A 24,783-nucleotide genomic window follows, 5' to 3' on the forward strand; every position below is an offset into this window, starting at 1 on the left:
TCACCCGAGGAGAGAATTGAAGTTTTGGTTCCAGCATGCTTTTAACGTTTTTTCAACACCGACAAGGGAGGAAAAACAGTAGTGGCAGAGAAATGGTGGGATCTAATGTTTTTTTCCCACTCTTAGTGGTTGAGGAGTATGGTGTAGTGGCACGTGTTTTGGTGGCCAGACGGGGAGTTGACGGTGTCCTGTTTTGAGTAACCCACATGCCATTGCTGTGCCAAGGAATGTGTGTGTGCTGAAAATCTTGGTCTTGATACCACTGCTGTACCAGTTCAAAAGGTGAGATTATTTGTGTGTTTATGCTTACATGCCTTATATTTTCCAAAAATAGTCACAGCTAAATACAAGCCGCACTTGTGAGAGACAAAAACACAGATATGTCGCATCTGTGTATACAGTAAGTCATACTGATAGCCTGGCAGAGGTTGCAAGTGACAGGCATTAGGACTCAGAAGCATCTGACTTCCTTTCAGCTGCTCAGCATGTCAAGTCACACTTCGCAAAGATTACCTCAGGCTTAAGATCTATGCATCGAATTATGTTGTATTAGGGTGTATTTTAATCGGGAGCATCTGCGTTAAATAACAGTGTATCAGTTTTTCATATTCTTTTTATGTATCATGAAAAAAAAAAACGTTTTTTGTCTGTGAGTAAGACATACTTGTTGTATTTGATTAATTCATTAACGTTAATGAATGTCAGTCATGGATTTTTCTAATATTTGCAACCCTGTTTGCAATGCACAAATTGTCCGGTTCACTGACTGAAACAAGGAGTGTGATGAAACGTCATTTTGTGGGGATGTAAGGAGTTTCGTTTTACAGTGGTCTAGAGTACTAGTACAACCACTACTACCGTCTCTATGACTGAGGTTTTCATCTGTTTCTGTGTAAGCATTACACATTAAGGACACATGCCTTGTGTCCTTAGGTATTTGCATTACAAAGCTGTCATTTTCTATGCTGTTATCCTAGCTTTCAGGTTAGGGATGTGGGGGAAAACCCCAATCCAAATTAGCATAATAACAGTATGTTGGCTTTGTTAAGCCAATGTAATGAAGGAAAGAAATTAATTAACAGCAGGCCCTGGTAAGCCACAGAGAAAAAAAGAGGGATGAGCAGGAAAAATATAGGGAAGGAACAGGTAATAGGAAAGGAAGTTTTGGGGGGAGGGTCCCCTGCCAGCCCATGCATCTACCCAGATGCGACACGCAGGGTAAATGGGACTGGGCATGCGGTAAGGATTTGCAGTGTATTGTGAAGCTGCCTTTATACTCGCTTAAGCTGAGTTGGCCTGGATGTGGGACAGACTAACTGGGCCCTGAATGGTGCTTTTCATTGAACTGCTACATGTTTCCTCACTTTGTCTGTTGGAGCTATTAAAGTGGAGCCTAAGGACACTGTGACAGCCATGTTTCCATCTATGTTACTGTGTGTGTGTCCTAGGTGTTTGTGTGAGTAACGGTATGTGCTAATCTGAGTGTATGTGTGTCTGAAGTACTACTGTAATGTTACATTTTCCCATTGAAATTATGTGTAATGAGACTGTGTGCATATCAGTGTGCATGTGTGACTGGTCACCTAGACACTTAAGAGTGCACCATATGCATGTGTTTAGTTATTCTATACTCTACCCAAAAGGTTTAAGGCTTAGGGGTATTATTAATGTATGTATTGCACCAGAAAAGACTAGACCGAGCGCGCGTGTGTGTGTGTGTGCGCAAAATTTTATTTTTTTATTTTTTTAACATTTATATTATACAGATAAAAAAGATCATGTTAAGGGTATGATAAGAATTTCAGTCACTACAAATGTTCAGGTATGTATTGCTGTTCATGACTGTCTTTCCACTGTATGCTTTGGCTGTATCCAACTTTCTTTATAACAACTGGAATAGAAGGGCAGTGGAATAATATTGTATCAGACTGGAGTGAATGATCTGAAAAGTGTGTGTGTGTGTGTGTGTGTGTGGGGGGGTACACCATATCAGCGAGGCTCGTGAATATTAATTAGGGCGCTCCAAAGTAGGATTAGTGGTTACCTTTTGTGTTCTCGTTCGGCCCACTAGCAATGCTACAGATTCTGCTTGGTCTTAAAAGTCATTTTCATTGCAACACAGCCAATCAAAACAAAACTCTTACAATGTAATGATAATATTTCCCAAAAAGTGGTAGGGCAAACTTCTAAACGTTGGGGGATATTGGTTGCTACAACCAGGGGCAACATTATACTGGAACAGGGTGGCTGAAAAGGCTGAAGGAAAACAAGTAACTTCACTGCTTTTCAAAAAATTAATTAATGCAAAACTTGTTAAAATCGATGCATAAAGTTACCCATTCCTTAGGCACAGGTTACTGTAGGGTATTGCTAGTGTTAGATTTGGGTCTGTCTCAAGTGAAAAGCCTCACATGCACTAGTTATAAAAAATAACCAAACAATGTTTGTAATAATTGAGCAATAAATAGACTTTTAACATAAAGTATGTTTTGAATATACTGTACAGACATTCCATGCAGTTCAATTGGCAGATCATTCAGAACTGTAAACAATATCAAAAATGGCTTCAAGAATTTGTGACATGGGGTTGGTGTAAAACCTGTTGGTTTTATGCAGGTTAAATTTCCTCCATAACTTCAAAATTCTTTCCACAATTTTTCATACTGTCATGAAGTACTTTACAATTTGAATAAACTGGTACATTATACACACAGTACATGTTGCATGAAGATAAGGGTCTTTTGAATTTATGTATTCATTTATAAGTGATATTTTGGTTCAGGACAGATCTTGGACAGGATGTGGGTCAGGGTTCCTCAAAAGGCGGCCCGCCAGAGACAAATGTTTGGCCTGTTCAAACCAATGACGATTTTGCGAAACGAACTTCAGACGAAAGGTCTATACACACAAAGTCCGTAAAAAATAAAAACAAAAAACAATTTCACATTGTAGGTGAACTCAGTGTGCTGTACTCCTTCACAGGTCACTTGCTAATTCAAGACAAAACCATGGTCTGAAGAAAATGAAGACACCAAACAATCTTCCATTTTATGAGTTTTGAAGGTTTCATTTTTTCCGCTCAAAAGTACTGATAATTTTTGGATGTCAACTACTAAGCCCGAAAAACTGGCAAAACCGTTTAAAAACGATTTGCCCTTTGGAGTGTCTGAGTTGTCAGAGCTGTTTAACATGCTGCAATGACAGCATCATAATGGCAAAGGCCTGTATATGGCACAGTTCTCATAAAGAATCTAGAATAAAAAATTTTTTTTAATTACCACACTAACACTGTTCATGCAACAAATCATTAAATGCAAGTAAAACGTACTAAATGTTTTTGAGTTAAAACAATCAAGATTGCTTGGATTTAGGCTGTGAAGTGCATTTGTCCACATTATATTGATCAAAACTTGATGCGTCTGGATTGATTTTTAAAGTTTTTTCTAGTTTATCTGTTGTAAGCATTCTGAGGTAAAGAAGAGGAATTACAGATAAAAGCAGCTAAAAGACCTCAAAATAGTAATGCACATTTCGATACAATCTTGTACAAAGAGATTTGATGATCAGCTCTCTACTTTGCATCTTTTCTCACTCCCTCTCTTTTTATGTCCTTCTGAAAGCAACAGGACAGGACCAGAATGTTGTCCTGTGGCTCTTAGAAACTCTGAATCTTCAAAATTTAATTAGTGAAAAATTGATTAAATACACATTTTTCTCTCTTTCTTTCTCTTACTTTTGCTCATTCTTTTTCTTTCTGTTCTTGACATTTGGCTATGAGGGGAAATGCACTGGGAATCTTTTTACAGCCCTATTTACTTTGGCTATGGTGAGAGAGAAAATTTGGGTTTTTGATCATCTGGTTTGAATGTGTTCTAATAAAATAAATATCTTTGTTTGCAAAAAAGAAACTTCTATGTCTTGGCAGGAGGAGGCAGAAAGTGCTACATTTAGAGTGTGATAGAAACAAGAATTTGTATCAAAGGATCCTGCTTATTCCTAGCCTGGTCTAAACTACTCAAAATGACTAAACCCCGAAGCCTTGGAGCTGTGGGGATCAGGGGCCGGTTGCACCAGCTTTACGTAAGTTTCAACTTAGCCTAGTTGTGGCGTAAATGGGCACTAAGTCACAATTTACGGATTTCTAAATATTTGAGCGTTGCACCATTAAACTTAGTTAGAACGTAACCCTACGTATAAACTAAATATTTATGGCAGACTCCAACCGGGAGTAACGGATGGAATAAAAAAGCAGACTCATTTAATGACATCAATGAGCTCATGTTTTGCGTGACAGGCTTCAGTCCTTTCGACATGTATATGATGATGTTGGCATTTACACTCGTTTACATTTATGGGAGAAAACATTATGTAAAAAAACATACTTCTTCAGCATGAAACCAATCTAACGGTGCACTTTCCTGTGTATGCCGCCCGGTGTCAAGTTTCAACATATACAATATAGATATTAAAATGAATAAATATCTATTTTTCCATTCTGTTGTATTAGTACTTATTTATTTATTGCCCCTTATTTATTTTAGATACAGTTATTAAATATTGTTATTTACATAGGCTAAATATACCATTAATTAAATCTTGTTTTATTATGTATCATATTTCAATGGGGATATAATTTATTACAGCTGACAGTTATGTGAGGAAACATTGTTTGAACATCAACCGTAACGAGATAAAACTGAAATTCCTGGCTTTTTAACACTTCTGTGTACAAATTTGAAGGCTGTTTATTGGATCAATTAATGTAAACGTCATATTATGCAACTACACATTGTGTGAACTTTACATCCCAACTTACGTGAGAACTTACGCACAGCTGGTGCAACCCTACCCAGGTGACTAAAACCAAACCTTATCATGCCAAGACGTGTGTCATCCAAGAGTTAGACAGGTCTAAATAGATCAAAGAAGACAGAAAAAGCCTTTCTCCTATTGTCATGAATTCTGAGGGAGGATCCAAATGCAGAGAGGTAATCAAATGGGCTTTTAGTGAAAAAAAACCCCAGAAATAAACTCTTGAGGGAGAAAGTAACATAAACAAGAAATACCAAAAAGACAACAGGACCAAAGAATAATAATTGAACGAAGTATCACAAGACTCTAAGGGATGAATACCAGGTGTCCCAAACTAACTAAACAAAACACAAGTCCAATTAAAAAGGGGGGGTGGTGGGGGGCAGACAAAGCAGTCCAGGGTGTGGCTGGAGGTACAGACCGGGGCAGGACAGGAGGCTCAGACCAGGGCGAGACAGATGGTACAGAAGGTACCAGCCCAGGGAGGGACGTTGGGGGAAACCAGGGGTAAGGTTTCAGACAGGAGGTAGGGTCCGGCAGCCTGGGAGGAGGATCCACGTAGGGGGCAGGATCCTGTGGCCTGGGAGGAGGATCCACATAGCGGCCAGGGAAGAGGATCCAGGTAGGGGGCAGGTGAATGGTTAGACTGAGCGGCTGCCACAGGGAACTGGGCAGTGGTTGCTGGTGAGGGGTCAGTCTGGATGGCAGCCACTGGAGAATGGACAGACTCATCGATGGCAACAGGGGACTGGACAGGCTCGTCAATGGCCACACGGGACTGGACAGGCTCGTGGACGGTCACAAGGGACTGGACAGACTCGTGGACGGTCACAGGGAACTGAACAGGCTTGTCGACGGCAACGGGGAACTGGACAGGCTCATCAACAGCCACGGGGAACTGGACAGGCTCATCGACGACCACAGGGAACTGGACATTATTGGTCATACAGGGGATAGCAGCAGATTTGGACCCCTCCAAGAGTGCTGCAACAGACTCCGATGCAGGGATCCCTCTCCTCTTCCTCCTAGTCTTCTTGGGGATGGAAAGAGCAGCAGGCTCCTCCGCCTCCTGGTGGTCAGCTGCAGGCTCCCCTGCCTCCTGGCAGTCAGCAGCAAGCCTCTCCACCTCCTGCAGATCAGCAGCGGGCTCCTCCTGCTTAGGAGATCTGGAGGTCTGATCGGATGAAGGAGAGTCAACGAGCCTGTCAATCAGGGGAGGCTGACCGTAGTCAGGTGTAACTCAATGCACCCGGTGTGACAGGTAACTCATAAACCCCTCAAACAATAATGACTTCCCATCTCCCAAGAGCCATGGGGGGCCTTAAGGCAGGTGTTAAAAAGGTCCTTGAGGACGATGTCATTGTAATTCAGCCCCTCTGCTGTTCTCAGGAACTCGCCAGCAAAAACCCTCACGTCAGCCTTCGCTTGATGGAGGGAGGAAAGCCGCTTGAACTGAGCTGAACTTTCTCTGATGGTGCCCCGGGGGGTGGGAGATGGGAAATTGAGGATGCCCATAATGCCTCTGCTAGGTCCAAATGTGGTTGGATCGTTATGTCATGAATTCTGAGGGAGGACCCAAACGCAGAGAGGCAATCAAATGGGCTTTTATTGAAAAAATAATTTAAAAAAATAGAAACAAACTCTCTCGAGGGAGAAAATAACATAAACAAGAAATACCAAAAAGACAACAGGACCGAAGAATAACTATTGACTGGAGACAGGAACTCACAAAACGATCCAACACAGGGCAGAGCACATGAGGGAAATATAAAGAGGGAGAAATTAGGCAGGCAAACGAGAGGGGCAGGTGGAGCAAATTAACAGAAGATCAGAGAACAAGGGAGTGAGGCCATGACATGAGACGGAACAGAAATAAGCAGGGGAAGAGAAATACATGAAAAGAAAACAGAACATCCCATAATAACAAAAACAACAAGAGTGTCAGGATCCTTCCACAAAAGTAAAAAACAAGATGTGGAGTGGGACGTGGTCATGTGTCTGTCACTGGGGAGAGAGGAAGCGGTAAGGACCATCACCTGGTGATTGTTAACACTAAACACCTGTGTCTCATTACAGTGACGATGGAGACAGGCTAGAAAAGGCTGCCGAGAACACCAGGGAGACAGAGAGAGAGCTACAGGCAGCTGCCCTGTATGCGTTTACGTTTGTGCGTTTGAGTTTATTAAAACATTACTTTGATGCTTCGTCCGGTTCCCGCCACCTCCTTTTCCATTGAACCCTGTTACACAAGACTAGACCGATGACAAGATCATGACACCTACTATGTATGCTTGCTACTAATTTCTCTATCCCTTATTTACCATCCTTACTTATTTCTGTTGAAAATTAAATTCATGTATCCAAAAAAGTGCAGAGAAAAGTAAGATTGTTTGAATCCATTAGGTCTCCTTGATGTGAATACAAAGCAGGATCCATCTCCGTTTTTTTATCGGCATGGAGGAACCGTGCTCTGCAACCAATCTAAGGTGTAACAAATAGAGTTTGTCTTTGAGACTTTATAGACTCAAAGACAAATAGATGAGCAAATGAGCTTTGCCTCAGAAACCTTTCAAATGGAATGGTGAGGGTCTGCTATCAGTGCAGAGTGTGACTGTTTTGTTGCCAATCAGACTGGCTATGCTCACACTGTCACTGGATTGACTACCGTATTTACTTGCAGGTGTAGCTCTCAAATTGTCCTGTACATAACAGCAGCAGATTTAATACTGTCTGTATGAACAGGTAACAGAAGTCAAAACCGATTAACTCACATGTAATACTTGTAACCACAGTGACAGATAACAACAGTAAATATCTAGACTTTATATGCATCTTTAAGGATATCATTTTTATTCTAAACTGTTAGACCTGGTAGTGTATGTGGAACCTGAATGTGAACATCCCTCAGGGATAATGATAACTTCTCAAAATGTATCTGGAAATGATTTTATCTCATTACTGAATATTAGGGATGTTCCGATACAATGTTTTTTAAAACGAGTACGAGTACTGCTACTTTTTTTTTAGTACTCGCCAATACTGAGTCCGATACCAATTTTAAATCAATATCAGCAGTTTATTTAAATTTTATCATCAAAATTGTGTTTAAATAAATACATTAATTTAAACTTTAATCAAATGAAAATATAATAATACATTTTCAACATAATATTGTATTATTTTTTATCAAATGAAGTGCTTATATACAGAACCTCACAATGCAATCCTAAATACAACATTGGAGTTATTTTTGTCAAATAAAGTGCTGCATAATAGAGCATCACAGATGTGAAATATTGCTTAAATATAATACAGTTACTATTGATTTATTATTATTATTAGTAGTAGTAGTAGTAGTAGTAGTAGTAGTAGTTGTAGTAGTAGTATAACAGTGAATATTACATAAGTAGTGATCTATTTCTGTCATACTTTTTTCATTTAAATTGAGCTTTGATTTTGGCAGAGCTTTTATTATGAAGTGTTTCTGTGTTGTTAGACCAAGGAGCGCTGACGTAATGATGGCAGATTGCCAGTTCGGAAAAGCAGGTCGCTACGTGAATCACAGTAATTATTAAAAGGCTACTATATAAATAAATAAATAAATATGAAGTCTGTATATGACTCATGCTAAAAAGTGAATTAGCACTCTGCCTGCTGTCATCTGCTACAAACAGAGCATGCAGTGCTCATAATAGTGTTTTCCTTGAATGAGCCAAGGATCTCTAAATGTATGAGCAGTATGTGTCTCTATGCCTGCACAACACCTGCTCCACACATTCACAAGCACTCATATTTAAACGCTGCATGTGCAAATGATCTATTTATCTCATTAAATCACAGCTTTTGCTGTTAAATAATCTCACTAGGACATGACGTGATTTTAATCTGTACGCTAAATGTATACGTAATGACATTCGTACGTCAGATGGTATTGGTTGGAGCAGTTTTACGAGTATGAGTACTCGTAATCAGAACGAGTATCAGACCCGATACCAATACCAGTATCGGTATCGGTGCATCCCTACTGAAAATCTTTTGATGCACCACAATCACTTTGAGTTAGAAACCTTGACTAAGCACTCCAAAAGCCAGCTGGATCTCTCATTTTCATTTATCTGTCCAAGGTAATTAAAAAAAAAAAAAAAAAATCTAATCAGGCTGGTGTATAGATAATTTGGGAATACTTAAAATTAGTGTTCATATTACATGTAAATGCAATTAATTATAAAAGTAATTACAATAACAATGTGTTACAAGCTGCTTCACACAATCATTTTAGCACACATTACGTGCAGTAAGTGTCTTCTTTCTGTAAGAAACTTTTAGCTTAGTATCTAAACATTTATTAATTAACAAGATATTGTCACTTGTCCATGCATTGTCATACACCAAGGGCATGCAGCACCAAACATGCTCTATGAGTAATTGATGACTTTGTCACAGCCACTCTGACTCAAACAAGGTGACATGCCATGGGTCGTAGATATACATAAATGGTGGGAAAAAAAATAATAAATCTAACATTATATTCTCACTTTTTAAGGAGAATGAAAACCTGGCTTCAAAGCCTGATATTATCAGTCAATGAGCTCTAGTCAGGATGAAATGAAGGTTGCAGAGATATGGAAAGAGATGAGGAAAGGGGTGATAAGGTCATACATACGTACATGGAGGCTGGACTGAGAGGGCGAGATGTTAATAATGGCAGAGCTGGTGCCATCTGCCTGTTATAAACCAGAAGCATTTTGGTTAGGTGGTTAACATTAGTAAATACCCATGATCCAGTGAGAGTCAACCACGGTTGATATTATAATATGACGTTTAAAGGGTCACCTCAAAACTATAAACTGTGGTTGATTCTCATTTGGATGGAAAGTTGGAGTGAACAACAAACATTAAAAAAACAAAAAAACAAGTAGTGTTGCCATAGCAGCATCAGATTACAATTTGCACAATGTGAACTGATTTCAAATTTGTCAGGACTCAACAACACAGGATTTTATGTTTAAACTGTAAATGTTTTAGGTTGTAATTTGGATGAATAATCTTGTATTCCTATCTAGGACAATCTAATTTAAAAAGCTGAACTATTCTACATATATTATACAACACTCTACTACTCAACAGTGCAACCCTGGCTACTGTGATGATGACTTTTTTTATATCATAATGAAGAATGACATGAAAACAGAGCAACAGATCAGCTGGATATATGGATGAAGTTGACAACATATTTTATGGAGCAGACAGTGGATTGGGTCGCCAGGTCTGAAACTCCTAGACTATAATACAACGGAGAGCTTCAATGAGGTACAGATGGCATCCTCACAAAACCTGCGGTTTGCGAACTCAGACAGCACTGTGTTTCTAGCTGATCGATAAATCATTACCAAGGTTGAGACCGTGAAATGTGATTCCCTGATGAAGAATGACACCCCAAGATTGTTGTTTTTCCTGGATGGGACTCAAAAGTTGGTTTTCTTGCAGATGAAGAGAAGGAAAGAACAGTAGGACGAGTTCATGCTGCAACGCGAGCGTTAAAGCTAATTAACTGCAGACACAACACACATACGGATTCCACAGTGTTGAGCCTCCTGATGCTAAATCAAACCATTATTTTCTTTGGGAACTGGTTGCCGCGAAAGTATCACACCAGCCATAAAACAACAATGATGAATATTCATCTTGTAGATTAAACAATGGAAACAAATAATTAAATTCTGGACAGAGAGTGAGGGAGAGAGAGCTCTCCAAGGAGCAATGATAAAGTGATAGCTTATTGTATTTTTAACTTTAAAGAAAAAAAAAAAAAGAAAAAACATTTATATATATATTTCCTTAAGGCAATAAAATCAACAAATTATATATTTATTTTATGTTTTTCTTAGGGCAATAACATTTTATTTTCTATATAATATAAGCGCAAATCTCATTATCCTCAATAGCATAATATATTATGCTAAACTCAACAACAGCTTTGCTGTTACATGGAGAATAAAAGCCACAATTTTGTGTAGTGTTTTAAGGTTTTAAGGCTTACATGATGTAAGATAAATTTGTGTTAATGATATACTGTATAAGCAAATAGAATAAAGCAAAATGAGAAAATACTGAAAATAACATGAATATAATTTTATTAAATCTAAGAAACCGTGGTAAAATTTTAAAATAAGGTTGTATTCGTTAACATTAGTTAATGTTGGTTAATGTTAATTTCTACAAATAATATTTCTACAAATAATAATACATTTCTACATCGAAATTTGTATATGTTAACAATAGTTAATGCAATATAAAGTGTATTTTGATAAATTAGCATTAACCAAGTTTACTAATTGTGTACAAATCAGTGTTCATTGTTAGTTCATGATTCCTAATGCATTTTAATGAATGGGACCTTGTAAAGTGTTACTAATAAAACTGAATACAGAAACACAGAATATGCAACTGTAGATTTGTGCAACCCACAGAAATATGTATGTATATAAGAAACATGTAACTGTACAAATGTAAAAGCATCTCAGTGGTCTTGTATATTGTAGGTGGACAATGACTAAATGCAGCAAATAAACAACTGCTTTGGGTAAAATCACATTTTAGGTAGAGCTGTACACCCTGATGAGCCTGGGAGATATCATCCCCATAATGCAAATGTCTCGTAGCTAATTACTTTTACTGGAACACTCTTGCTGAACTTCTGTCATTCCTCTGGATTCTGACGCGCATGGTGTGGGTGATTACAGTGATATGGAAGGTTGGTGTTACAAATAGCAGTTTTCCCTCTGCCAGAGCTGCATCTTCCCATGCGGTAACCACATCCCAGTGAAATTATGTGAATCAAGCTTTCTCTTTTACACCACAATCTAAATACAATAAAAAATGTTGGGTGCTGTGTTAAACGTATGGCCATCTGGAATAAACCAGCTTACTATTCTAATAAGTGCATGACGTGGTGCACCATTTACACTGTCTTCAGCAGGGACACAAGCACAATCTATCCTCTCAAGAAAAGAGGATTGTTATGGTATAACCTTATATGAGTGTCATGTAAACTGGGCTATCCAGTCTTCAACAAGGCATCAGACTGGCGGCTCATAAACAAGGGACCTGGTTGCTTAGGCCTGTAATCGAGTGCTCTCATTCCCCCAAAGCCGACCCCTAGCAGGGGTGGTGTGGGGGTAGGGGGGTGGCAGTTATTGTGGCGCCGGTGGTGAGCAGCTAGGAGCGGGGGGATGCAGTTGCCCAAGATGAGGACTTACCACATCAGAGAGAGAACTGAACCTTTGCAGTGCCTTCTGCTGTATAGTGCCAGGGCATAATAAATACAACAAGAGAGAGGACTCCACGCAGCTACTCAGTAGAACAGCTAATTAGGACCAGGCCCATTTGTTTGCTGTTGTCCTCCAACTAGCGGAGTTGTATTTCAGAGCATTTTGAAGCACACACATTAGAGGGACTGGTTGCCTCTTTATGCATCACAGCCTGACTCTATCCCTGTCTAAAGGCCTTTGGGCTAAGCCACCAAGATGTAGGATCAAAGTCTAACCTTTTCAGTAGCTTTCCCTCAAGTCCAACCTCAAAAACCTCTTCAAAGCTGCTCTACATGGGTACTTGCTTTTAGCGCCCTGTTTCTAGAGTATATCATTTAACCCGCTAAAGACCGTAGCAAATCCACAAAGGCTCCAGATGGGTGTTACTTTCCCCTATGTTGTTGTGTTTGGCCTCGTCAACAATCTGCTCCCAGTGACAGACCTGATCCTCTTTACCAATATGCGTTTTTTAAGGGAACACAAGGGAATAGTTTTGGGTTCTGGGCCAGGCCAGAATGGAGTCTTTGGGGAGATGATGGGGCTCAAGTTTCATTTACTGCACAAGGAAGTTCAGACCAACTTTCTGTAGTGCTTTGTACACAATCAAAATACAGAACACAAGGCATTATAGGTAAAGAGTATTTTATGGCCTCTGCAGTGGCATGTGTGTCTGAGACTGTTGTGGGCACTTTTGACCACAATGTTATACCATAATATAACTAATCTGAATTCACATTAGCAGTATATAGTATATCCTAATATAGTTATATTTGCTGGAAATTACACTACAGAAATAGTTATTATTTTAATACTAACTACGTGTTAATGGCAATGTTTGGATAATCCAGTGAATTACATACTGCAAAATGGCTTAACATTATGTAAGACAATAGTTATACATTATTTGAAGTTACGATAAAAGACTCAAAACAGTAAAACTAAAATGTAAAAATATACAGTTCTGACTATAATATCTGATTGTATGGGCCACATTCCTAGCTGTTGTAGAAAAGCCAATAAATGCACACCAATACTCACTACACAATATAAATACTGTATGAATGCAGCAAGTTTCAGCTGTATACAACTAAACTCCACTTTGCATTACAACCCTAAATAACAAGTTCTCCCTCATCTAGACTCATCTAGAGATTACACTAATAGCCGTGTATTGACATCCATTGTGGCATAAACGCTCTAGCAAAATCTATACCTGTTGGGAAATTTCTACCTTCACACAATTCATGCCGTCATATTGCCCAGCCTTAAAAGAAATCATTCAATACTTGGTTATTACAATCATTTTCAGAAGAAAAAAAAAGTCTCATACATTGCCATGGACCAGAAAGAAGATAAATTTGGACATGCAAGCTTGTAGCAAGTATTTCGTTTTTTGCAATGTTTTTGTGCTCTTTTTTTGTTTTTTTTTTAACTGAGAAAAGCTACCATGTACTTTGGTGGTTAACGTGGTTAATTCCTGAGCATTCAACTGATTTCAGTCAGACCACAAGTGGTTTGTCCAACGATGGCGATTGAATTGTCTTGAGGATCTGGAATGAAATTAGGCCGAGTGGCTTCTGGCTTATTTATTTATTGGGACTGTGGAATCTACTTGTGTTACGTGACATTTCAGGTTCATCATTCGGCTACTAATAGATGAATTCAAGATGACAGAAATTGCACGACTTTGTAAAAAGAACAAATTTAATCTTCTCTTTAAATCCTCAGATTAGATCAATGGAAAACATAGCAAATGCAGAAGAAAAGAGCCCCATTAATAGCCTTTAACTAGAGCTGGGTGTGGGCTTATAAAACTGAGCTCAAAAGGGCAAGCGTGAAGTATTCCTCTTACCACTCAGCAAATGACAGAATGTCTCTCTTCCACAGGGAAGCCCTGCCAGCTGGGCTGGAAGGTCAAAAGCTGAATTAAACTTTGTGAATACAATACATTGCCAAGGAAACCAAGTGGGCCATGAGGCCCCAAATTCGATATTCTGCTCTCATTGAACACATAAAGGCTGAAAGGTTAAAGCTGAGACATGGAAACAATTTTCCAATACTCTTAATCCTTCTCAATCATTTTTGTAATGTTGTTTTTATTTATTTCGTGGGTGTATTTTTAGGTCGTAGTTATGAGAGGGAATTGATGACAGCTCAAGGAGGCGTCATTAAAGCTGGGCTCTTTCTCAGAGAGTGAAATGTGTCATCGTCTCAAGATGGTGTAAGCATTCATCATAGATACAACTGCCAAATACTTTTCCATCATGGTACAGAATTCATGATTCCATCACACCCCCTCCCCAGATCGTGCCTTGATTTGACTATCATGATACCATAGCAACATTACAAGGCAGTCCAAAATCTCAGTTTGGCTTATCTTATGTCTTATGTTTGAAAAGATCAGAATACAAAAATACATACTGTATCAGCAATAGGTCTACAGATGAGTGTCTTAGAAGTTCTAAGAGCTTACCTGTCCAGGAATGAGAAGCTCCTTGTCATCGATATCAATCAGAACTTCATCACTAGGGATGTGAGCAATTGCTTCTGTTGACACAAAATATGCCATTAGCAATTTCCATTGATCTGAGGTACCTTAAACAAGAAATCTGCAAATGTAGTTCATTATCCAAGTCAAAGAATTTCTAAAATAGCTAATAATAGTAATAATCTATCTACCTAGGAAGAAAAGACACATCAGAAGTCAAAGCTTTAATTGATTTGTTATGTTCGCTTTCTTCATACAGTTTTTTATTCATACGTAATATCCAGTTGGGAACAATATGGTTCAAGCTGCATTACTTCATCATTCCCTTATTTTCAACACTCTCATGACAACAAAATAATTTGCAAGATGGCGAAATCATAAGATATTGAATTTCAACATGATACAATACAGGCATAATGTTTTAGATAGCCTTCTATCCAAACTTTATTTTAAGATAGGATGCGTTTGTGAACAAATGTGGCTACTCGTTCCATATGTATTAATGCAATACACATGACTGAAGTATGTCAAGAACTTGTAATACACTTTCCTCATCCCGTTCCAAACCCCAGTGTTTTCTTTCTTTCCATGATACACAACAAGTGATTTTCCTATGAGTAGGTTTACTGTTTGGGAAAGGGGTTAGGCTTTATGGTTAGGTTTAGGTTTTTAGGTTTAGGAAAATCATAAGAACCCTCATTCAAACCCAGATGTTTCTCTTCCATGAAACACAACAGTGATTTTCCTATTCAAATCATGGTTTAGTCAGGTTAAGGTTTGGGCAGGGGTTGGGGGTATCGGGTCGTACATTTTAAAATGAGCCAACTCATTTGATTTCTTATGATTTCGCCATGTCATACTTTAATTACGACTTGCATGCTTATTTCCTCTCCTAAATCCCTACCATCCTCATGCAAGCCAGGATGTCTTACCAAATTCCTCTTCTTTAGGTTCTCTCTCCATGGTCTCTGGCTGGCAGTGGAACTCATTCAACGAGCGGACTGTGCACTGGCCCACTACTGGCTTCCTGCCAAACTGTCGGTTGTCTATAACTTTAATCACTAATGGGGGCATGTAAAGGTCCTCCTTGGGCAGCCGCTACAGTCCAAAGGAGATTATGAAGAGTACAGGTATGAATATAAAGTGATACGAGGCTCCCAACAAAACCTTTCTTGTTATTTTTTTAATTTTTTTTATTTGGAATGTCCATTTCCCAATGCGCTCTAAGTCCTTATGGTGGCGTAGTGACTCGCCTCAATCCTGGTGGCGGAGGACGAATCTCAGTTGCCTCTGTGTCTGAGACCGTCAATCCGCGCATTTTATCACATAGCTTGTTGAGCACGTTACCACGGAGACACAGTGCGTGTGGAGACTTCATGATATTCTCTGCGGCATCCACGCACAACTCACCATGTGCCCCACCGAGAGCAAGAACCACATTATGGTGACCACGAGGAGGTTACCCCATGTGACTCTACCCTCCCTAGCAACCGGGCCAATTTGGTTGCTTAGGAGACCTGGCTAGAGTCACTCAGCACGCCCTGGATTCGAACTCGTGACTCCAGGGGTGGTAGTCAGCGTCTTTACTCGCTGAGCTACCCAGGCCCCCCTTTCTTGTTAGTTTGAACTCTTAACGTAATGACTTGTTAATTCCTCTGTTTTAGTTGTTATTCCAAAGAACCTTTGGAACCTCTCACTGTGAAAGCATTTAGCACCCCAAACTGATGCAAACGTGACATGGTATGGTACAGGGCTGACCCCGAATGAGAGTGCAAATAACTTTCCCAGTCAAGCAGCATTCTTTCCATGCATTGCCTCCCAGCCTTTGATGAGTATTTGAACGAAATGCAGACTATCTTAAGTTTGAGAATTAAGAACCGAAGCTCATTGTTGGGGAGCATTGTTACTGTGCCAGTCATTACTGCTGAAACATCTCCTATGAGAAGGACAGCGTAACCACATTGTATATAACATTGTCACAACTGGTTAGCAGCATGCTCTAACAGATCATTTGGTCTACATTAAGAATCTACAATAACACATTTCTGAAGAGGGTTCAGACAAAGTTCAAAGGTTAAAATATTTACAGTGAACTTTTGATTGTTACAATAACTGGGTTATTTTTTTCACGCATCCTTGATGAATCTATAAAAAGTCTAATAGGATTCAGATGCCAATGAATTTATTGAAGTCTAATCTTACTACTTGCTTTAAAATATGATCATGCCTGCTTTATTAAAAAAAAAACTCTGGATCTGGAGCTTACCACATCAATGAACAGAGTGTTGACATCAAAGTTAGGATTCTTCTTAGTATTTCGAATGACACATGACTGAACGACATGTCCCCCACATTCCACCTGGAGACTAGGAGATGTCACACTGGCAAGCTGGAAACTCTTCAGGTTACGCAAACCCCATGCCAGGATCTAAGAGGTCAAAGGTTAATAATAGCAAGTCACATCAGGTGTAATGAACATAAACGGAAAGAAAATAAAGTCATAGACAGAAAAGAAAGTCATATAATTTTCAAACAATATAAGGGTGGGTAAATGATTATATAATTGTCATTTTTGGGTAAACTATCCCTTTAAGTAATCATGAAAGGTAGAATAACATCGACTGTGCAAGATTTCATAGATTTTTAAGATTGTGAATGTTAACCATCTATTGTGCATTGCTGCCTCAGGGTGAAAAACCCTTTTTTCACTTTCCAAGCACATGATGTATGAAAGATGACATTAAAATATTTAATAATAAGTGAGGACTTTGAATAAATGGATAAAAACACATTACATCCTGGTGGTCATTCTAGATCTTAAATCTTTTATCCTTCTCTGCTATGGTGCACCATGTGAAAGATGAAAATATTTGCTGCATTTTTTTAATCTATCAAAAAATCTGATTTATATTTTTTGTGAGTAAATATTTTAAAACATTTAGAGTCATATAAATTATTTGCATATTATGACAAATTGCTTAAATATGATTGCTGACTACAAGCAAAAATTCAGCTACAAGCCAGTTCAGTTTGACATACACTGAGTCAGCTGGCATCATTAGAGTTCATGATGGCACAGAGTATGGCTGCTGCATTGCGAGCTCCGACCCAACATTGCAGTTTTTTGTTTGTTTTGTCTACAATTCTTATGTTTTTTTGTCTTGGATGTTGTCTGCCTTATCGTCTACGATAGACAAACACTTTTGGGCATTGGTTCTGCAATAGCACACCAAAAACCGGACTTTAAATTCCTCAATGCCGACCTGCTGTTTACAAACACACCAGCGGAGCCCTTTGTCTGGGCTGCCCGGATGCGGAAACATAGCCAGAAAAGGGGAAGGAGAGCCGGCGTTCTCATCAGACTAAGACGTTGTGCAAATTGTCCCCCGCTACCCAGTATTTTACTGGCAAATGTTCAGTCTCTGGACTACAAGCTCTGCGAGCTGAGAGCGCGGATCTCTTTCCCACGAGAATCGAGGGACTGCTGCATTATCTGCCTTACAGAAACATGGATGTCTGCGGAGATTCCAGACTCAGCCATCGAACCCGTGGGGTTCTCCATGCACCGAGCGGATAGAGCGAAAGACCTCTCAGGTAAAAGCAGGAGTGGTGGTGTAAGTTTTATGATCAACAAATCTTGGTGTGATCAGAGGAACGTACATTCTATCAAGTCTTTCTGCTCTCCTGATCTGGAATTTCTCATGCTTCTGTGGCAGCCATTCTGGCTACCGAGGCAATTCACAGCGGTCATTATCACAGCTGTGTACATCCTGCCACTAGCCGACACAGACCGGGCACTCAAGGAACTGCATGGGAGTATAAGTGAGCAGGAAACCGCGCACCCTGAGGCTGCGCTTATTGTGACCGGGGACTTTAACAAAGCCAATTTCAAATCAATTGCACCTAAATACTTCTAACACATCAGTTGCAACACACGAGGGGACCGGGTTTTGGACCACTGCTACTCTCCCTTCCGGGATGGCTACAGATCCCTTCCCCACCCACCATTTGGCAAATTGGACCACTCTTCCATTCTGCTTCTGCCCGCTTACAGGCGGAAACTGAAACAGGAAGCACCCACCCTCAGAACGATCCAGTGCAGTCGGACCAATCAGATTCTGTGCTACAAGACTGTTTTGATCACACGGACTGGGAGATGTACCGGTCCGCCTCTGATGATGACATCAAGTTTTAGCCGATACCGTAACGTGTTTCATCAGTAAGTGCATAGAGGACATTGTACCAACCAAAACTATACAGATCTACCCGAACCAGAAACCATGGATTAATAGAGATGTTTGTGCGGCACTTAATGCACGGACCTCCGCTTTTAATTCCGGGAGCGTGGATGAGCATAAACAAGCCAGTTATGCCCTCCACAAAACTATCAGAGCAGCCAAACACCAGTACAGGATTGAAGGACAGTTCAACACCACCGACTCTAGAAGCATGTGGCAGGGAATTAATATCATCATGGACTTCAAAGGGAATAAATACTCCGCCGTGAACACCGCTGCCTCTCTCCCGGATGTGCTAAATTTTTATGCCCATTTCGAGGGAAATAACACTGCCCTCGTGGAGAGAGCTCTCATGGCCGAAGCTACAGAGGTTAGTTCACTCTCCGTCTCTGCAGCGGATGTAACCCGATCCTTCTGATGGGTGAATATCCGTAAAGTCGTGGGTCCAGACAGCATTCCGGGCCACGTCATCAGAGCATGCACGAACCAACTGGCTGGTGTTTTTACGGACATTTTCAAACTTTTTCTCTCCTTGTCTGTGGTCCCCACATGCTTTAAAACGTCCACCATTGTGCCTGTACCAAAGCAATCCAAAATCACTTGCTTAAATGACTGGCATCCTGTTGCTCTGACCCCCATCAAGAGCAAATGCTTTGAGAGACTAATCAAAGATTACATCTGCTTTGTGCTGCCTCCCTCACTGGACCGCTCCACTGATGATGCCATTGCATCTACATTACACACTGCTTTCTCCCATCTGGAAAAAAGGAACACATATGTGAGAATGCTGTTTGTAGACTATAGCTCAGCATTCAACACCATAGTGCCCTCCAAGCTTGATGTGAAACTCCGGGCTCTGAGCTTAAACAGCTCACTGCACATCTGGATCCTGGACTTCCTGTCAAGCAGACACCAGGTGATTAGAATGGGCAGCAACATCTCCTCATCACTGACCCTCAACACTGTAGCCCCTCAGGGCTGTGTTCTCAGCCCACTCCTGTATTCCCTGTACACACATGACTGTGTGGCAACACACAGCTCCAATGCCATCATTAAGTTTGCTGATAATATGATGGTGGTAGGTCTGATCACCGACAATGATGAATCAGCCTACAGAGAGGAGGTGCACACTCTGACACACTGGTGTCAGAAGCACAACCTCTCCCTCAACATCAGTAAGACCAAGGAGCTTGTGGTGGACAGAGAACACAGCCCCATCACCATCAATGGAGCACCGGTGGAGAGTGTCCACATCACAGAGGAACTCACATTGTCCGTCCACACTGAGGCCATTGTGAAGAAGATTCACCAGCGCCTCTTCTTCCTGTTATGCCTGAGGAAGTTTGGAATGAACCACCACATCCTCACATGGTTCTACACCAGCACTGTAGAGAGCATCCTGACTGGCTGCCTCACTGCCTGGTACGGCAACAGCACCGCCCTCAACTGCAAAGCCCTGTAAAGGGTGGTGTGAACTGCCAAACACATCATCGGAGGTGAGCTTCCCTCCCTCCAGGACATATACACCAGGCGGTATGTGAAAAAAGCTTGGAGGATCATCAGAGACTCCAGCCACCCGAGCTATGGGCTGCTCTCACTGCTACCATCAGGCAGGCGGTATTGCAGCATCAGGACCCGCACCAGCCGACTCCATGACAGCTTCTTCCCCCAAGCAATCAGACTTTTGAACTCTTGATCTCTCACGATCAATATACATCAGCACCGCACTTTATTAATCTTATTATCTCACACTGGACTGTCATAAATGATATGCTTTCTTAACAAAACTGACTATCAATCGACAGCCTGAATGTCAATACAGCACAATACAACATACTGTATATTTTATATATACTATTTTTATTGTATACTGTGTGTTCTATATTATGTGTATTCTATATTGTGTGTATTGTACACTGTACATTGTATATTATTATTTGTACTATATTGTGTTGTGTGTAATTATGTGTATTTTTTTTAAATTGTGTTGTGTAATCTGATGTTATTGTAAATTGGTATATGTCTCATCACTGCTATGTGCTCGGAACTGCACCCAAGACTTTCACCCACTGTTGCACATGTGTATATGGTTGTGTGACAATAAAGTGATTTGATTTGATCAGTCAGCTAGCGGTTTCTTTGAAGTCATAGGCATCATCTCTCACTCCTTGATCATTCGGATTACTAGTACTACATTACAGCTGGGAAATACAGTTAAACTAACAGCTTCAGCATTAAGGCTTATCACAGCTGAGAGATACGACAGACGGTATAATCAAAAATATACTCAAGGTGCTTACCTTTAACTAAAGTTTCCGTGATGTGAGGAGATATCATTATGCTTGCCTGTGGCCAAATCACAGCTGTGCCGATGTAGGGCCATAGCACACTTGCTTGTGTGATATTGCTTTATAAATCTACCTTTTTAGCATTTACTTCACAAGTTACTTAACGAGTATAATTAAAAAAAAAAAAAAAAAAAAAAAAAAAGGTAAGCTAGGAGATGATTCTATTACACTCACCAGTTTGTTTTTATCTTTTTAATTAGGTCAATGTATGTTATTTATTTATTTATTTTTATGCAACTTTGTCATTGCACAGTACAGGTACTCAGAAACGAAATGCAGTTTAGCATCTACCAGAAGTGCAAATAGAAGCATTGTGCAAATTAACAAAGTGCAGGTTGAATATGTAAATATATATATAGTAAATAATAAATAACAAGGCTATGGGAGTAAATATGTGCAGTAGCTATTGAGTATATAACAGTATGAATAGTTTAAAAAAAATTATGCAAGTAATTAGTCATAATATATGTAAGAGATATGTACAATGTATATACAACAGTACCCAGATTGTCCATGGATAATATACAATGTATATACAGACAACCTAGGATATATACTATGAATCTACAATTATATCAAGAAATACAGAATATACAGTATAGAATAGAGCTGCAGGATGATTACAGGCAGTAAAACATCAGTGGCCTAACGGTGCAGTGTAGAGTTCAGCAGGGTAATGGTTGTGGGGAAGAAGCTGGCCACAATCCTGCTGGCTCTGGTACGAATGTTCCTGTATCTCCTCCTGGAAGGAAGGAGGTTGAACAGTTTGTGACTGGGATAGAAGGAGTCTCTGATGATGTTACGTGCACTACAAAGATATCTACTGTGGTGAAGTTGTTCAATGGCAGGTAGTTGGGCACCAATGATGTGTTGAGCAGTTTTCACCACCCTTTGCAAGGCTTTCCTTTCAAACACCGTGGAGCTGCCACACCACACTGTGATGGATTTGGTCAGGATGCTCTCAATGGTGCAGTGATAGAAACTTGTTAAGATCTGGGGAGACAGAGGGACTATCAGAAAGTAAAAATGATGTTGCACCTTATTAACCAGAATTGAAGTATTATGGTGCCAGGACAGGTCCATAGAGATGTGGACACCCAGGAACTTGAAGCTGGAGACATGCTCTACTTCAGTCCCATTGATGTAGATGGGAGAGTGCCTGCTGCTTTTAGATTTCCGGAAGTCCACAATTAGCTCTTTGGTCTTCTTGGCATTGAGGGTGAGGTTGTTGGCGGAACACCAAGCTTTGGATCTCCTCTCTGTAGGCTGACTCATTGTTGGTGATGTGAACTACCACCGTGGTATCATCTGTATACTTGATAATGATGTTGGAGTTATCGAAAGGCATAGGTTATACATTTATACAAAGTCATAGGTAAATAGGGAGTAGAGCAGCGGGCTCAGCACACAACCCTGTGGGACGTCAGTGTTCGTGATGAGGGTAGAGAACATGTGATTGTCCAACCTAACAGACAGGTCTATTGGTTAGGAAGTCAAGAATCCAACTGCATATGGAGGAGCTGATGCCAAGGTCATTGAGATTGGTGATTAGTTTGGTGGGGATGACAGTGCTAAATGCAGAGCTAAAGTAAATGAACAGCATCCTTATGTAAGTGGTGTTGTCTAGATGGGTGAGGACTGATGAAGAGCAGTGGAAATGGCATCCTCTGTCGACCTGTTCGGGCGGTAGGCAAACTGGTGGGAGTCCAGTGTAGGTGGTAGGCTCGCTGTAAGGTGACTCAAAACCAGTTTCTCAAAGCATTTCATTACATTGGGGGTTAGTGCAACAAGGTGGATTTAGAGGGTTAAAAACTATTCCAAACTTTTAAATATAAATAATACTATACTTTTCTATACTATACCTTTTTGTAATGCATCAGAACTGTGTAAATGTATAATTTAAGCTTGTGTTTTGGGCACACCTCAATAGCAGTGCGCTGTAGGACAGGTTTGATCCCCTGTGGCACCATGTAGACATTAGGTTCCCTCTGCGGAGGTGGATAGGGCAAATCAGAGTCCTCTGGCTACCAATGAGATAGAAGAGCAAAGCATAACGAGCAACAATTCATCAATAAGTAAATTCAGCACCTAACTACACATGAAGAGTTTCACATACTATGCAAAATGTTAACATCACATAATTGAAAGAGACAAACAGTACATTTAGAGGACACAACTTCACTCTGATTGCTGCGTTATTCTCTCATGCATCTAGTAGTTATCAGTAACTGGAAACACGGTGGTTCCAGCCTTCTCTTAGTGTACACTACAGTACGTGACACACCCAAACTAGAAAGCAGGTGTGAAAACAAACAAGGAATTGGTCACTAATAGCAGCAAAAATCATAACTTTGCATGTCAATAAGAGTTAGCAATCATGCCACAACATAAAAAATTATGGATATCCTCTTTCCATTGCAGTTGTTTGATGAATGGGCACTACTGTTGGATACAAAGGTGCTCTGTGCAAAGGGACATTTGGAGCATTAGGCTATGTAATGTCTGACTTGAATTAAGTTAAGGCAATGATTTGGAACGGTGTCATTAAAACAGACGTATTCTCGGTAGCCTCTCTAATCTTCTTATTAATGAAAATATTTCCCGGGGCTTATACAAGATGTTTACACAAAGTCAGTGTGTTCAACAGGGCGTCTTTAGACACAAACATAACATTTAGGAAAGGCCACTGTATTTGATGGTTAAACAGAGCGTATTATTGATATCATGCTATTACTTTCAGCAAAAAGAAAGTAAAGAGAAAAAAAGAAAAAACTTTATAGATTGCAAGAGCATAACCCAAGCAAATTGCTTACTGTTTTCTTTGCCATATTTGCCATGTATTGCCAATGATTTATTTTACTACTGACAAAACAGAGCAAATACAGTATACTTGTGTGATTCAGTGTACTTATGTATCTTGTGTGTGTGAATATAATGAATACCAGCTATTCTGTAGTCTTACATTAGCATGTTATTTCCACAATTTTCAAATCATTTTATGTCTTTTTGAAATGCCACACCAGAACAATACAAACCTTTGTGTGGATTAAGCTGATTCCTGTCGATAGAGGAGCTGGGAATATAGCCGGATCAGAAAGGGCTCTCAATTTCCAAGGAACCACAAGATCTTGTCCTTGGCAGGCCCCATAAATAAAGAAATGGAGGTACATCGAGTTCTGGAGGAATCTACCCACCAGAGATAAAAACTAATCTACTCCTAATTACCCGTTATCCACAGCCTAATGAAAACCATTAGGAATGACATTTTGGATGTAACTAGTGATCCCAGCGCCATATCTTCAGTAGTGAGTTGTGTTGTGAAGGTAACCTTTGGAGGGATGTTTGGCAGAGGTTGCTACAGATGTAGGAATGCTACGACTGGTTTCATTTTTGTGTTTTATCAAGTTTTCCTGCAGGACAATGATAATAAAGGTGTTTGTGTATGCTGAAATGTACCCATTGCTTCTGTTGACTGTCAGAGAGGAACCCTGGAAGCACAAGCTTGAAGATGGCCAAAATAAACATAGAGGAAAAACAAAAGAAAGAAGACGACATAGAACAGATGTTTGGGAACAATTAAAACATTA

The 24,783-nt window shown here is 40.0% G+C and overlaps 1 protein-coding gene across 3 annotated transcripts in view; it reads right to left on the reverse strand.

Moving 5' to 3' along the window:
* LOC127454638 (dysferlin-like) overlaps nt 1-24,783 on the reverse strand; it is a 139,517-nt gene that overhangs the window by 45,912 nt on the left and 68,822 nt on the right. For all 3 annotated transcript variants that reach the window (XM_051722074.1, XM_051722152.1, XM_051722023.1), the window contains exons 36-40: nt 24,653-24,697; nt 23,119-23,220; nt 16,877-17,038; nt 15,543-15,708; nt 14,596-14,669 (exon numbers count right to left, since the gene is read on the reverse strand). In XM_051722074.1, the coding sequence (XP_051578034.1) occupies nt 14,596-14,669; nt 15,543-15,708; nt 16,877-17,038; nt 23,119-23,220; nt 24,653-24,697 (549 nt within the window). The remainder of the gene's footprint in view (nt 1-14,595; nt 14,670-15,542; nt 15,709-16,876; nt 17,039-23,118; nt 23,221-24,652; nt 24,698-24,783) is intronic.

This window comes from Myxocyprinus asiaticus, chromosome 1 (assembly GCF_019703515.2).
Source record: "Myxocyprinus asiaticus isolate MX2 ecotype Aquarium Trade chromosome 1, UBuf_Myxa_2, whole genome shotgun sequence".
In the NCBI taxonomy this organism is placed as follows: domain Eukaryota; kingdom Metazoa; phylum Chordata; class Actinopteri; order Cypriniformes; family Catostomidae; genus Myxocyprinus; species Myxocyprinus asiaticus.